The sequence below is a fragment of the Scyliorhinus canicula genome, chromosome 4 (genome assembly GCF_902713615.1).
Source record: "Scyliorhinus canicula chromosome 4, sScyCan1.1, whole genome shotgun sequence".
In the NCBI taxonomy this organism is placed as follows: domain Eukaryota; kingdom Metazoa; phylum Chordata; class Chondrichthyes; order Carcharhiniformes; family Scyliorhinidae; genus Scyliorhinus; species Scyliorhinus canicula.
In genome coordinates, this window is record NC_052149.1 from 15,245,837 (window position 1) to 15,261,798 (window position 15,962).

Sequence of the window (15,962 nt, forward strand, 5' to 3'; positions counted from 1 at the left end):
GGACTGACGAACGGCTATGTGAAAGCGCAATTCACACTCGCACCCTCAAAAACACACTCACCCCAAATACACATTCTCACATACACATTCTCACCCCAAGTACACACATGCACACTCTTACTTTCTTACACCCACTGACCCTCAAATATACACGCTCACATTCTCACCCTCTAATATGCAGTCTCACTTTCTTGCACACATTCTGTCACACACATACTCTCACAGAGATGCTCTCTCACACACACACACGCAAAACACTCACACGCATTCACTCTCTCTTTCACAGACTCTCTTTCACACACTGACTCACTCACACTCTCTCACACACACACTCTCTCACACACACACTCACTCTCTCCCTTTTCCACACACACATACACACTTATTAAAGAATTGCCCCGTGTTGCAGCCTTGAACTCGCATCCTTCTCTCGTTTTGTCTCACGCCTCTGAACACCCCAGGCACACGCCCTGTTCCTGTTCCCTCAACCCTATTTCCATTTAACTGCTGGCCACCCAACTTTTCATCCTGGCATTGTTTGCAGTTCTCTCTTCAGGTACGTAATCCGTCTCTCCTTCAAATCAAGGGAGTCACATGAATTTGAGAGTGAGTACATGAATGTGAATGTGACAGAGAGACAGCAGCAGAGAGAGATAGATGAAAGTTTGAGTATAGTGACACAGAGAAATACCAGCAGAGGGGCATAAAGGAGGGGATGTGGGGAAGGTTTACTCATTTGGCCGGGACCATCCATGAGCCCGGGTTCAGAGAGGAGAAACAAGGTGCCGAAAGACTGGAATTGACAAATAGCACAAGACTAATTTGGACGGCACGGTCCCAGGTTCGATTCCCCGTTGGGTCACTGTCTGTGCGGAGTCTGCCCTGTGTCTGCGTGGGTTTCCTCCGGGTGCTCCGGTTTCCTCCCACAGTCCAAAGACGTGCAGGTGAGGTGGATTGGCCATGTTCAATTGCCCTTGGTGATCAAAAAAAGGTTAGGAGGGGTTATTGGGTTCAGGGGATAGGGTCAAAGTGAGGGCTTAAGTGGGTCGATGCAGACTCGATGGACCGAATGGCCTCCTTCCGCACTGTATGTTCTCTGTTCTAATAAAGATTCCTTCAGAAATAGTGGGGTAAAGGCGAGGATTAGTTTGGAATCCATCTGCTTAAAAGCTCAGAGTGTGGAAAATAAAACAATGATTCAGAGATAGAATCTGATTGGTTAGAGTTAAGGAACAATAGAGGAACTATTACACTATGGGCAGCATGGTAGCATAGTGGTTAGCACAATTGCTTCACAGCTCCAGGGTCCCAGGTTCGATTCCCGGCTTGGATCACTGTCTATGCAGAGTCTGCACATTCTCCCTGTGTCTGCATGGGTTTCCTCCGGGTGCTCCGGTTTCCTCCCACAGTCCAAAGATGTGCAGGTTAGGTGGATTGGCCATTTAAATTGCCCTTAGTGTCCAAAATTGCCCTTAGTGTTGGGTGGGGTTACTGGGTTACTGGGTTATGGGGATAGGGTGGAGGTGTGGGCTTGGGTGGGGTGCTCTTTCCAAGAGCCAGTGCAGACTCGATGGGCCGAATGGTCTCCTTCTGCACTGTAAATTCTATGAAATGCTCTACGAAATGACGAGATACTATAAGCTACCTAATAGTGGGAAGGAGATGGGAGGAGCAATTTTCAGAAATGTGCCAGAACTACACTGGGACCCTGCTACAAACACAGGGTGCAGATCTCAAGACTGTGTTATTAATGAGACCAAAGGGCGGCATGTGGCGCAGTGGATAGCACTGGGACTGCGGCGCTGAGGACCCGGGTTCGATCCCAGCTCTGGGTCACTGTCCGTGCGGAGTCTGCACGTTCTCCCCGTGTCTGTGTGGGTTTCAACCCCACAATCCAAAGATGGGAAGGTTAGGTGGATTGGCCACACTAAATTGCCCCTTAATTGGAAAGGAAAAATAATTGGCTACTCTAAATTTATAAAAGAAAATAAAAATTAATGAGACCGTGTTATAATAAATAATTTCAAGAAGTGTCAAGCTAATAGAATAACACAGAATGACAGGTAAATTGGCTAAAACAGCCTAATAAAGGGTCTAACCACCTGGTCCAATGTAAACAAATATGATGAAGATAATCAATTCAAAAAATTTAAAAAATATATATTTAAAGAACCCAATTATTTTTTTTTTCCCCAATTGGGAGGCAATTTAGCGTGGCCAATCCACCTAGCCTGCACATCTCTTTTGGGTTGTGGGGGCGAAACCCACGCAAACACGGGGAGAATGTGCAAACTCCACACGGACAGTGACCCAGAACCGGGATCGAACCTGGGACCTCGGCGCCGTGAGGCAGCAGGGCTAACCCACTGCGCCAGCCCTCAAATCAAATAAATTAAATGTTATTTCTTCTGGTATCAGCGTGCACAACTGATCATTTAAATCCACAGGCAATCATTAATGTGGGAAGAAATCAGTAATATTTAACTCTTTGCGTTGACTTGCCTATCCATAGATCCTGCCTAGCATATTTATTTTGGGTGGGGGGTGGGGGGGGGGGGGGGGATATTTGTTCAACATTTCCTGCACCTGCAGTTGCAGTTTTCTGTTGTTCTATCTTATTAGACTGAGCCGAGTCAGTCAAAGATTAAGAAAAAACAGTAAAAGCAACTTAATGATCAGCACCAACAATATATATTGGGTTATTTAAGTGAAAAGTGCAATTAGAGAACATGTTCACCAGTGCTGAACTTCTGGATAAGGAATGACTTCTTCACATGAAGTCCTAGTCTTAGGGTGCCATCTAGTGTATTAAATATTGAAAGGTCAGAGATCTGGAATGTTAATGGTTCTTGTCGCTCTACAGACGCTGACAGTCCTCCTGAGTATTTCCAGCACTTCGTTTTTATTGAGCGCCGCCAAAGTGTTTGGAACTGAGTCTATTATTCTTTTATCAGAGGGACAATGGTTGAATTGGGAAACATTTTCTCATTTCCTATGTCTTCACAAAAATACACTTTTTGTGTGTCGCAAAGCAGGCTGATGTTACCCGCGAGAGCACCCCGACTTGGAACACTTGGAAAATCGCTTATTGTCACGAGTAGGCTTCAAATGAAGTTACTGTGAAAAGCCCCTAGTCGCCACATTCTGGCGCCTGTTCGGGGAGGCTGGTACGGGAATCGAACCGTGCTGCTGGCCTGCCTAATTTATCGTTTTGTTTACGTTTTGGTGTGAGGAGATAAGTGAGCATAAGCAGCCTAGTCTCCGCGAAGCAATTATTAGGCTATTTATTAAAATAAAGACAAATGCACATGAACAGGTGTAGTCTACTCTCAGACAATTACGGTGTATGAATTACTAAACACAGACGGTTTATGGAGAACATACCCCCGTTCCAAAATATACCTACTATCACTGAGCTCTTTAAGACTTTCCCATTTCCCCAAACACCATTAAAAATAAATAAATCTAGACAAAACCAGCTTACAGTTGCCACACAATTACAGGGATGATAATCTAGTCTGAGAAAGACCGTCTTGCCCTGGTCCAGACAAGATATTTGAACTGCCTTTGTGAAGGTTTTCTGCACTGCCTTGGCTTTTAGACCTCGAGGCTGTTCGATGTGAAACTTGGCCTTCAGGCTGCTAGCTGGTTTGTCTGCTTCTGAGGCTGCAAGGTGTCAACCTTGCTTCTCAGGCTGCTAGAAATTAAACCTTGATTCCACTTTGATCTCGTCTGTATTTGGCTGTCCACCCCAATCAAATTCCTTGACTCTTGACATTGCCATATGCATACCGTGTTGATCTTCCCAATTGTCTCGGTAAACTGTTTCTACTCATAAGCGATTCACATCTGATTCATATCTAAAATCTCATTACTGGGGAGAGACGCATCTTATCCGGCCTTTTGAATACTGGCTACTGCTGTCTCCAGGCAGATTTCTACCTGTTGCTAGGCAGGTCTCCTCCTATTATGGTTTGTTCAATTCGTATCACTGCTGTTGCTAGACAAATCCGTGACCCATGTTTTTGTCAGCATGCTTGCTGTTTTGCAGCACTTTATTTACGAAGCAACTTTCACAGTCTCAGAATACCTCAAAACACTTGGCAAACCAGTACTTCTGAAGTTCAGTCATTTTGTTTTCGTGGACAAAGCAGAAGTCAATTTGTACACAAAAAGGTCACACAAATGGCATTGAGGTGAATGATCAGATCAAACCAGGCGCATTTGTTCAAGGAAAACTGAGTTTGATCAACTTGATTGAACTCTTTGGTAAAGCAGTGGAGGGTGTGGCTGGATTGCCACCAGCTCTCCATACTCCAGGACCATTAAATTTTGCCTAAAAGAGTACAAAAACAAGGAAATTGTTTGACACCTTTATGAAACTGGTTAGCCCTCAGCTGGAGTATTGGAAGCAAAACATTAGGAAGAATATCAAGGCCTTGGAGAGAGTGCAGAAAAGATAGACTAGAATGGTACCAGGAATGGGGGACTTCATTTACGTGGAGAGAAGCTGAGGTTGCCCTCGTTTGATGAGAAGGTTAAGAGGAAATTTGATAGAGCTATTCAAAATCATAAAGGTTGATAACCGGAATCCAGAGATTTAAGGTGTTTGGCAATAGAATCAGAGACAAGATGAGGAAACTTTGTTTTAATCCTTCACGGTATGTTATTGCTCATCCCGAATTGCCCTTGCGAGGGCATTGGGGAGTTATCTTCTTGAGCCGCTGCAATTTATATATTATGGCTGGATTCTCCGTCCAGCAACGCTGGAATCGCGAAGCACGATCGGACGGAGAATAGTGTGGCAGCCGGAAATCGAGGCCGGCACCGGGTACCGGAATGCCAATCTGCGGTGCCTCGACAGCGCCGTGAATTCTTTCCACGCCACATGTACAGTAAATGACATTAACATATCATTAACGGGCCTGCCCCAGTATTCTCCCGGTCTCCCGCGATTATCGCTGTCAGGAGGAATTCCCAATGGCGAGGTTCGCTTGTGGGGAACAGGTGTTGTGGCTGCTGAGGGAGAGAGAGGAGGAAAGACACGTTCCCAAAGGCACAGCCGTGGGCTGCTGGTACTGGGGTGGGGGCTTTTCCAGGGCCGGGGGGAGTAGAGGGGTGTGACCAGGGGATTGGCCGTGGGGTTGGGGTGTCCCCCTGGGACCTAGGTGTCCAGGCACAGACCGCCATTGCCTACAAGGCAGCCACCTTGCTGCGTACCCATCCCACTGACCACCCACTGTAGCCCGTGGTTCCATTGAGCGACACCGGCCGTATAGGTGCCCCCTCCCCCCCCCCACCCACACCCCACCTCCCCCCACAACCAGGCGCCACACTGTTGGCAGGGCATCACACAGCCCCACCCTCCCACCATAATTCCTCGAGGGCGCCGGACGGGGACTAAAGAGTGAACCGCCACGCGGTACCCCTGCCAGCAGGGAAGAGTGCCGGGGCCAGGGGCCTCTGCGATGCCTGCACTGACTGGGCCAGGGGTGTGGAGGGCAGAGTGTCAGAGGAATGGGTGGGGGTGGGTGTGGGGATGAGAGAGGAAGGGGCTGCAGTGCAAGCCGGGCCCATTGTGTAGCCCGATGGACCTGGTTGGGCGCGGGGGATACGCACCAGATTAACATGCCTGCCTTCCACCCCCTGCAGGCAATGGATTTTGGAATCCAACCAGGAATGGTTCGCATCTGCCTTGCTGCCCCAGCTCTTGGGGAGTTACTGAAGCTGTAAGAGCAGCAGCTGCTCAGGGAGGGCCCTGCAGCCGCGGAGCCTGCTCCAGAAGAACAGGAGTCAGCCGCCCAACAGGCCGTGGAGGAGGTGGGAAGGAGGCGCTGTATCAGGCCTTGTGTACATCGGCAGCACTTGTCATGGATACAATAGATAGAATCATAGAATTTACAGTGCAGAAGGAGGCCATCCGGCCCATCAGGTCTGCACCAGCCCTTGGAAAGAGAACCCCACACAAGCCCATGGCCCCACCCTATCCCCCTAACTTTTTTTGGACACTAAGGGCAATTTATCATGACCAATCCACCTAACCTGCACATATTTGCACTGTGGGAGGAAACCGGAGCACCCGGAGGAAATCCACACAGACATGGGGAGAACGTGCAGACTCTTTAGTGACCCACACCGGGAATCGAACCTGGGGCCCTGGCGCTGTGAAGCAACAGTGCTTATCACTGTGCTACCATGCTGCCCCTGTTATTCGAGGACCTGCCAGACCAGGCATGTCATTGAAGACTCTGGCTGAGTAGAGGGACAGTGCGACATACCTGCTGATGTACACAAGGCCTGATGCAACGCCTCCTTCCCACCTCCTCCACGGCCTGTTGGGCGTCCGGCTCCCTCATGTTGCACCTGGCACCGCAGGGGTATGGGGGAAGGATGCCTTCTTCCGGTGGCCGTCAAGGTGACGGTTGCCCTGAACATTGTCACCGAGTGGGAACATGCCTGGGATCTTGCAGATCTCAGTGTACAGGTGCATCTGCGCGTCACGGAGGCCCTATATGCCCAGTTGGCACAATATACTAAGTTCAAAATTGACTGAGTATACCAGGTTACCTGGGCAGTGGGGTTCCCCACCATCACTGCGATTCCCCAGGTCCAGGGATGATCGATGGGACGCAAATCCCCCTACAAACACCGGCCCATGTGGAGGTGGCCTTCCCAAACTGAAAGGGGTTCCACTCCATGAAGATGCAGCTGGTGTGTGACCTCGAGATGCACACCATGCACGTCTGCACCCGATACCTGGGCAGTGAGCATGCCACCTTCATCCTGGCACACTCAACGGTTCCTAACACCTTTGAGGTGCACTCCCGGGTGAGGGTTTTTCGGTTGCGGTTGTGGCTGATGACGCCTATCCGGAGGCCACAGACCAATGCAGAGGCAGCACGGTAGCATTGTGGATAGCACAACTGCTTCACAGCTCCAGGGTCCCAGGTTCGATTCAGGCTTGGGCCACTGTCTGTGCGGAGTCTGCACATCCTCCCTGTGTGTGCGTGGGTTTCCTCCGGGTGCTCTGGTTTCCTCCCACAGTCCAAAGATGTGCAGGTTAGGTGGATTGGCCATGATAAATTGCCCTTAGTGTCCAAAATTGCCCTTAGTGTTTGGTGGGGTTACTGGGTTATGGGGATAGGGTGGAGGTGTTGACCTTGGGTAGGGTGCTCTTTCCAAGAGCCGGTGCAGACTCGATGGGCTGAATGGCCTCCTTCTGCACTGTAAATTCTATGGTAAAGACCAGGGCGGTGTTTTGGTCAATCAGGAGGCAGGTTATTCGCTGCAAGTTCCCAGACTCCGACCTGCTGTTGTGGCCACGATGGTCCATGGCTAGCCCAGTTAGATTCTGGGCAATGGTCTCCCGCAAGACATTATTGGTGGGGAAATCAGTGATGATATTGTCCTTGAATGTCAAGGGGAGATGCTTTAGTTGTGTTGACGTCACAGGCCAATATCTCTATTCTGCCAAATTTACTTGGGTAGTAATGGTTAATCCAAGCTGCTGAGATAATAGTCCTGATAAGGAAAACTTTTAACTGGAAATAATCTAGAGATGTGTCTTGAAGATTTCCAGGGATGGGGCTCTGACTTTTTCCTTTGCCATCTTGTTCCATTGTGGGATTGTGCTTGGGATGAATGTTATTTGCTACCTATCAACCCAAGCCTAAATGTTATCCAGGTCTTGCAGGCTCGGATTGCTTCAATATCTGATTTTTCTTTTTAACATGGATTGTTGTGACCTGGGCTCCAGTCCCTGAATAAGGAAAGAACAAATTAAATAAATACTTGAAAGGGGGAAGAAAAAGACAAAGGTGAGAGGACAGTGGGTGGAATTAATTGTACAGATCCAGCACAGAGCAAGGACTGGCTGCATGGCCACCCCTGTGCTGTATCGTTCTCGGAATCCAAGGCAGATGAAGGCCCGCCACTGGTGAAAGGGGCTGGGAGTGGCAGACGGATTGGAAAACTGTGAAAAGTGCAAGTCGGTATATGGGCCTCGAGAAGGTGGATGGTGCAGTGCTGTGGAGGGGCTGTAAGCAAAAACTTTTAATTCGATACATTTGAGGAGAGTTAAGGACAGGGACAATAGGGGAGGTTGCAAAAGCTGGAAGCTCTCAATAATTTTGAATGATGCAGAATGGTTTTGAGAGAACTGCACTCCAAATCATCAGAATTACAGGTGTCCCTTGCATCCCATGAATGATCTGAATGCAGAAAATGACCGGAAGGTTATGTGGGTGCATATGTATATATCAAAACTGGCTCAACTTAAAACAGCTTTCTCAGTCGACCTTTGGCAGCTGTTTGTTCTGAAAGATTGCCAGTAAGTCATCTCCTCCAAGCCTATGTATCATAGATTATCCTATATCTTGACAACACAGTGAGTTAATGCAGTTGTATTTGGCCTCTGATGAACCACCTGCTGTCAGATTTTGCGATGCCAGCAGGGCCAAGCCTCAGATATCCATACATGCATGACAATCAGCGCCCGGATGTAAAATTTCTCCCTCTCGTCTGTACTCTTGTTCTTTTTTTTGGGGGGAGAACAGTATTTTATTAATTTTTGCTCAGCTGGATTCTAGGCTCTATTGACGTGTCAGATGAAGCCGTCTAAAACGTACGACTTTAATTTTCCAGCAAAGTGCAAACTCAAGCCAAGCTTGCCAGGGGCCAGGCCGCCAAAGAATTTAGAAGACAAGGGCAAAGACTGCAAACACTCAACTCCAGGGAAACTTCCAAATCCTGAAGTGATGCATGGCATCGACTCAAGTGAAGGATGACTCATTTGCTTTAATCGTCGACCAGTGGGATGACAGAATTGACACAGGCCAAGGTGAACAAACTTCAATCCAAAACAGGTGGCAGAATTTCAAAACTGATTTATCTGCATGTCAGAATTTGAGGGTTTTGCAAACATAAGGTGCGAGGGGCAAGGTTTAGAGGAGTTGTACGAGGCAAGTTTTTTTTACACAGAGGGTAGTGGGTGCCTGGAACTCGCTGCCGGAGAAGGTGGTGGAAGCAGGGACGATAGTGACGTTTAAGGGGCATCTTGACAAATACAAGAATAGGTTGGGAATAGAGGGATACGGACCCCGGAAGTGTAGAAGATTTTAGTTTAGACGGGCAGCATGGTCGGCGCATGCTGCCCTGTTCCTGTGCTGTACCTTTCTTTGTTCTACTGAAACAATAAGAGGAGACGTGCAGACCCAGCAAAACTGCTTCCCCGTTCAATTCGATCATGCTTTACATCTTCCACTTCAACTCCGTCTTCCCAAAGTTGAGGAGTCAGCCAGGACCATTTTAGAGAAGATAAATATATTAAACTTTGAACAGTGATAAACGTCATGGGGACATGGACAGACCAGTGGAATGGGGACTCGTAACATGAAATCCGATGCAAAGCAGCGAGAGGTGATACAATTTTAAAGCAGCGAGATAGGAACAAATTGAGCGCTAGGACATGTGTGCAAATCATTGAAGGTGGCAGGGTAAATATTGATTGAAAAGGCTTGCAAGATCCTCGGCTTTGTAAATAGAGGCAGAGTGCACACAAAATCAAGGATGGGGTGAAACAACAACAACTTCTATTTATGTAGCATCTTCAAAGTAATGAAATATCTCAAGGTGCTTTATGATAATCTTTATTATTGTCACAAGTAGGCTTACATCAACACTGTAATGAAGTTACTGTGAAAAGCCCCTAGTCGCCACACTCCGGTGCCTGGTCGGGTACACAGAGGGATAATTCAGAATGTCCAAGTTACCTTCAGAATGTACAAGTCTTTCGGGACTTATGGAAGGAAACCGGAGCAGCCGGACTAAACCCACGCAGTCACGGGGAGAATGTGCAGACTCCACACAGACAGTGACCCAAGCCGGGAATCGAACCCTGGTGCTGTGAAGCAACAGTGCTAACCTCTGTGCTACCATGCTGCCCGTGGAACAGGCTTGAGGGGCTGAATGTGGCAAAAACACTCAAAGTTATAGTATCCCAGTAGTTTCCTTAATTACTTTCACAGTGGATTTTTTGTGCGTGGAAATGGAAGATTTCACAAATGGAAGATGCAAAAATAGTGGTTTGAAAAAAACAGGATTAACAATTTTGCTGTAACAAAAATAAAGTTTACACAGCAGCGCAATTTCAAAGTAATGTTGAAAAATATAATATTCCAGCATATTCATTTATAAGCATCAAATACTAGCTTTGTATTGTGCAGTATTTACTTATATCAGGTAATCGGTTTTGAACAAACTATTTACATGATCTTCATTAAAGTTTCATAATAAATCAAAAATAGTTTTCCATAATTAACTATTTAAAAAACATCAACTCTTGAGCATGTAGCCTCTGCAATACTCCCAACAAATCCTTGCGAGATGAAGTCACTCATCTCAATGATGGTTCAGCATGAAATTCTGTCAAGGTGCTGTCTCCAAACATAATGGCATAGGACATTTTGAGAAACTGCACGTAATTCTCAATGCTCTCGTTCTCATTCTCAGACTGCTCGAGACTGAGCTTCAACTCCTGGAGATGAGTTTTATGACTCATTTCGGCCTGAAAAAGCAAGATTATTTCTGTGAGCTTCAGCAGAATATCTTCATTGTTAAGAATGAGTGGCGTAATGTAAATTTCTCCACTTCCAGTCAGCGCGGCAAGAGTTGGCATTTCAGCAGCTGAGGAGGCAGTGGCAAAGAACAAAGAAAAGTACAGCACAAGAACAGGCCCTTCGGCCCTCCATGCCTGTGCCGACCATGCTGCCTGTCTAAACTAAAATTTTCTACACTTCCGGGGTCCGTAGCCAATTCTTATACTCAATGCCCTGGCCAATGAAGGCAAGCATGCCATATGCCTTCTTGACTATCTTCTCCAACTGTGTTGCCCCTTTCAGTGACCTGTGGACCTGTTCACCTAGATCTCTCTGGGACTGTCAATATTCTTAAGGGTTCTACCATTCACTGTATATTCCCTACCTGCATTAGACCTTCCAAAATGCATTACCTCACATTTGTCCGGATTAAACTCCATCTGCCATCTCTCCGCCCAAGTCTCCAAACGATCTAAATCCTCCAGCAGAGGGCAGCAGAGCGGAGCTACTGATTGGCTGTTCCGGGGAGATGTGAATACGTGCAGTGCGGTCAGCGTAATTTGAAGGTGGTTTGTGAAGGGGCTGTTGTCAAGTGACAGTTAAACCTGAAACACTTCCTCAGTGTTTCCCTTCCTACCTCCTCCTCTAACATAAAAATAAAACCGTGGTTGTTGGGAAGGTAAGTTTATCTCTTTAAAAACTTACCTTGAAGGGTGACATCACAGCAAAGCAGTGACCTGATTGGCTGGCAAGGAAATCAGTTAGCAGTTGCTGGGAGAAATTTAACTCTTCGTGCGTTCGTGAGTATTGTGATTGGTAAGTAAAATCTTTATTCCTTTCACTTATTAATTATTTGATACTATATTTGTAATCAGTTAAGGTACTGATTAAGTTAAAGTACAAACCGTCCTTCTTATACAGGTCACACCTGCCCCGGAAGAGCTCCCAGTGGTCCAGATAACTTAAACTCTCCCTCCGACACCAGCTGTTTAGCCACGTGTTTAGCTGCTCTATCTTCCTATTTCTGGCCTCACTGGCACGTGGCACAGGGAGTAATCCCGACATTACAACCCTAGAGGTCCTGTCTTTTAACTTTGTGCCTAGCTCCCTGAACTCCTGCTACAGGACCTCATCCCCCTTCCTGCCTACGTCATTAGAACCAATATGCTCCACGACCCCTGCCTGTTTGCCCTCCCCCTTCAGGATGCCCGCTACCCGTTCTGAGACATCCTGGACCCTGGCACTAAGGAGGCAACATACCATCTTGGAGTCTCTCTCATGTCCACAGAAGCGCCTCTCTGTGCCCCTGACTATAGAGTCGCCTATGACTATTGCTCTTCTGCGCTTTGACCCTCCCTGCTGAACATCAGAGCCAGCCGTGGTGCCACTGCTCTGGCTGCTGCTGTTTTCCCCCGATAGGCTATTCCCCCCGACAGTGTCCAAAGGGGTATACCTGTTCGAGAGGGGGACAACCACAGGGGATTCCTGCACTGACTGCCTGCCCCTTCTAGTGGTCAGCCATTTCTCTGCCTGCACCTTGGATGTGACCACATCTCTATAACTCCTATCTATGATGCCTTCCACCACCTGCATGCTCCTAAGTGCACCCAATTGCTGCTCCAACCGAACCACGCGGTGTGTGAGGAGCTGCCATTGGTTACACTTGCTACAGATGTAGTCGACCGGAACGTTGGAAGCGTCACAGATCTGCCACATCTCACAGTTGGAGCACTGCACCCCGCTGAGTGACATTTAAGCACTTGTTAATGAATTTAAAATAAACACTTGAATTATTGTCAGATTGAGTTATAATTAACTATATGGCCCTGATGCTAGATTTGTACTGTCATATTAAATGCTAAATGCCGATCACTGCCCTCGGGTTTAGTTACTCCACTATCTAGTTAATCAATTAGATTTGTTTTGGAACATTTGTTTTCCAAATTTAACAGATTCCCAACCAGCCAATCAGGTCACAGCTTTACTGTGATGTCACTCAGTTTCCCCCCCACACAATTTGAAAAGGTAACAAAAATCACTTACCTTCCCAGGTTGCTCTCTGTTTCTCTCCCTGCAGATTAACAGTTACAAGCCAGAAGAAAGAAAACAAAACGGTGGGGAAAAATGTAGGGAGTAATGGCATGGTGGCATTGTTACTGGACAACTTCAGGAGATAGCCAGAGTAATGCTCTGGGGACCCGGGTTCAAATCCCGCCTCTGCAGATTGTGGAATTTGAATTCAATAAAAATCTGCAATTAAAATTCTAATGATGACCATGAAACCATTGTCGATGTGTTGTAAAACCCCATCTGGGTCACTAATGTACTTTAGCAAAGGAAATCTGCCATCCTTACCTGGTCTGGCCTACATGTGACTCCAGACCCATGGCAATGTGGTTGACCTTTAACTGCCCCCTCAAGGGCAATTAGGGATGGGCAATAAATGTGGGCACAGACTGCTACGCCCACATCCCATGAACGACCCAGATGAACGGTTTGAAATAGCTGTCCAATTTAAATTTAGTACCGCAAACAACACTTTTCCCCATAATCCTATAGTATAGTTCTCGTCAAGCACATGACCAATTGCCTTTTTGAAAGTTATTATGCAATCTTGCACAAAGTATATTCCAGATCTTAAAAAATAAACTAAAGAGATGAAATTTCTCCTAATTTTCCCCCTAAGTATTGTTATGGACGGGTTTAGAAAACTCCAAAATATATCATGGAGTTCACCTGACCTACAACTGTTTATCGACTTTTGTTACAGGGAGCACAAGGGCCAGTTTTCAGGTGTTATTCAACAGACTTAAGCACTTTTAATCAAAAACAAGCTTTATTCTATGAATTTAGTTAACATTTTAATAAACACAGACAGTGAGCATTTTTTATCAACTACCAACATAAATACCCCACACAGCTACAGTAATCTATGTATCAACCTTAATAAATTCCCCCCTTTAACTGTTCCAATTTAATAACAAGATCCCATAAACCAGAAACCCCTTTTCAAAGGTGTGGCCCAACACACGGCACTCTTACTATCTTTAAGACTTGGTATGGATACAAAAGCTGCAGATTTGAATTCCTTCCAGAAAACAGTTATCTCTTTTAAGTTAGCAATTAGTCTGGAAACAGCTTTCAAAATGCAGATAGAGACATTTCTTTTCAACCTGTGCAGAACAAATCCACTTCAAACTCAAAACTAAAGTAAAACCAACTCCTAGAGCCACAGCCAGCTCCCAACTCAAAAACGAAAGTAAAAGCCCAGGGCCACAGCCCAGTTCCACCCACACAATGGCATCACTGAAGCCATGTGATAAGACAAACATTTCTTAAAGGGACACTCCCATGACAGTGTTTTGCAAGTTGTTTAAGTGCTTCTCAATAATTTATTCCATGTGAACTAGACTACTTTTTCTCTCTTACTGTCCTGTCTAATTTGGCTCCTTTCTGTTGATCTGTCTTTCTTTGTCGAGAACTCAACCTGAATTCACCCCGAGCTCAATTCCAGAAGCGTTGCACGGATCTTTCCCCCAGGCCTCCCGTAACGCTGAATTTGAAGGCAGCAACTACAGAAAATTTAGAACGCATGTGTTATATTTTGTTGGCAGAAGTATTTAATCAAATGCAGTGAAGACTAATTCTACGGTTTGAAAGCAATTAGGAAGTTCAAAGCCATTTTGTGTTTCACCTTTGGAAAGGAAATAAAAATTGCGGTAGAAAATGTGGTGACAATTCATAATACAGGGAAAAAAAAAATAATAATCTGGGCAGCACGATGGCGCAGTGGTATCACTGCAGCCACACGGCGCCGAGGTCCCAGGTTCGATCCCGGCTCTGGGTCACTGTCCGTGTGGCGTTTGCACATTCTCCCCATGTATGGGTGGGTTTCACCTCCACAACCCAAAGGATGTGCAGGGTAAGTTGATTGGCCAAGCTAAATTGTCACTAAATGGGAAAAAAATGAATTGGGTATTCTAAATTTTTTTTTTTAAAAATCACACTCAACAGAAAATAATGTGAGTACTGTAGCTTAAAGGAAATCTAAATGGTCATCTCAAGTTGGCTTGCACAATGTCATAAAGGTTAATCCATATGTACATTTATTTAGCGTCTGCTCCATATTCACACAAGCTTACAACAAACTCTGTAACCACTATTATTCAGTTTAAATAATAGTTTTCACAACAAGACTTGAGCAGGTTTTTCAATCTGTGACTGAGCGTGTCATGATATCGTTTTCACTTGTTCATCAGTCGGTGTCACTGAATTTAGTTTCTCCAACAAGACTCCTGAACGACCCTCTTATGGACTGAACTGATCTCTTCACGCATCTTCTCTACTGGGTAGTACTCACTCCATATGCTTCACCCGGAGCCTGTGTCTATGTATTTACATTGTGTATTTATGTATGTCCTATGTTTTATCATTTATGGAACGATCTGTCTGGACTGTACTCAGAATAATACTTCTCACTGTACCTCGGTACACGTAACAATAAATAAAATCCCCCCAAAAATCCTAAATCTGCCCTCATCCTATATAATTACCTTGGTTTAACATCAGACCACTAGTGTGGGACTCAAGTTAATCTCCCTTGAACTGAATTTGAAATTCAAGAATGCAATGATCATCTTTCCTCGAGGATCTTTTACCACAAGATCATGAATTAATCCCATCTCATTATACAATACGAAAACCAAAACAGCCTACTCCCTGGTTGATTCGACAACATATTGTTCCAAGAAACAATCTTTAATACTCTCCCTCAAGGCTACCCTTGCCAATTTAATTAATCCAGTCCATACCCAGCCTATATTCATATTTAAAAAATCACCCATGATTATTATCGTACCTTTCTTCCAAGCCCCCAGTATTTCCTGGTTTATATTATGTCCCATTGTGGAACGACTATTATTGGGACCAATAGAGTACTCCCACCAGGGACTTCTTGGCCTTGCTATTTCTTATTTCCACCCAGACTGATTTCTACATCTTGATCTCCAGCGGCATTATCATTTTTTACTAAAGCACTGATCCCTTTCTTTACTAACAAAGCTACACCAAAAGATCGCAATCTGTCAGGATAGTTAACAGCGCCTCCTCCACAATAGTTCTCAACACAGGAGCCCCACAAGGGACTCCTCCCACCCAGGCTTTGCTCTCTTCCAGACCCTTCCATCAGGCAGAAGATACAGAAGTCTGAAGACCTGCACATCCAGACTTCCGAACAACTTCTTCCCCAAAGCTACAAGACTCCTCAACGACTCCCCCTCGGACTGATCTATAGCCTGTAAGAACACTACTCACAACGCCCTATGCCGCTCTTGCTCATGTTGTATTTGCTTTGTTTAGCCCTTGTTC

The 15,962-nt window shown here is 45.9% G+C and overlaps 1 protein-coding gene across 1 annotated transcript in view; it reads right to left on the bottom strand.

Annotated features, from left to right (window-relative positions):
* Positions 1 to 9,837: 9,837 nt before the first annotated feature.
* The window catches only part of LOC119964120 (outer dense fiber protein 2-like), a 57,914-nt gene continuing 51,789 nt past the window's right edge, over positions 9,838 to 15,962 (bottom strand). Inside the window, exon 14 of the mRNA XM_038793425.1 lies at positions 9,838 to 10,564. Within this exon, the coding sequence (XP_038649353.1) occupies positions 10,394 to 10,564 (171 nt within the window). The 3' untranslated portion in view covers positions 9,838 to 10,393. The remainder of the gene's footprint in view (positions 10,565 to 15,962) is intronic.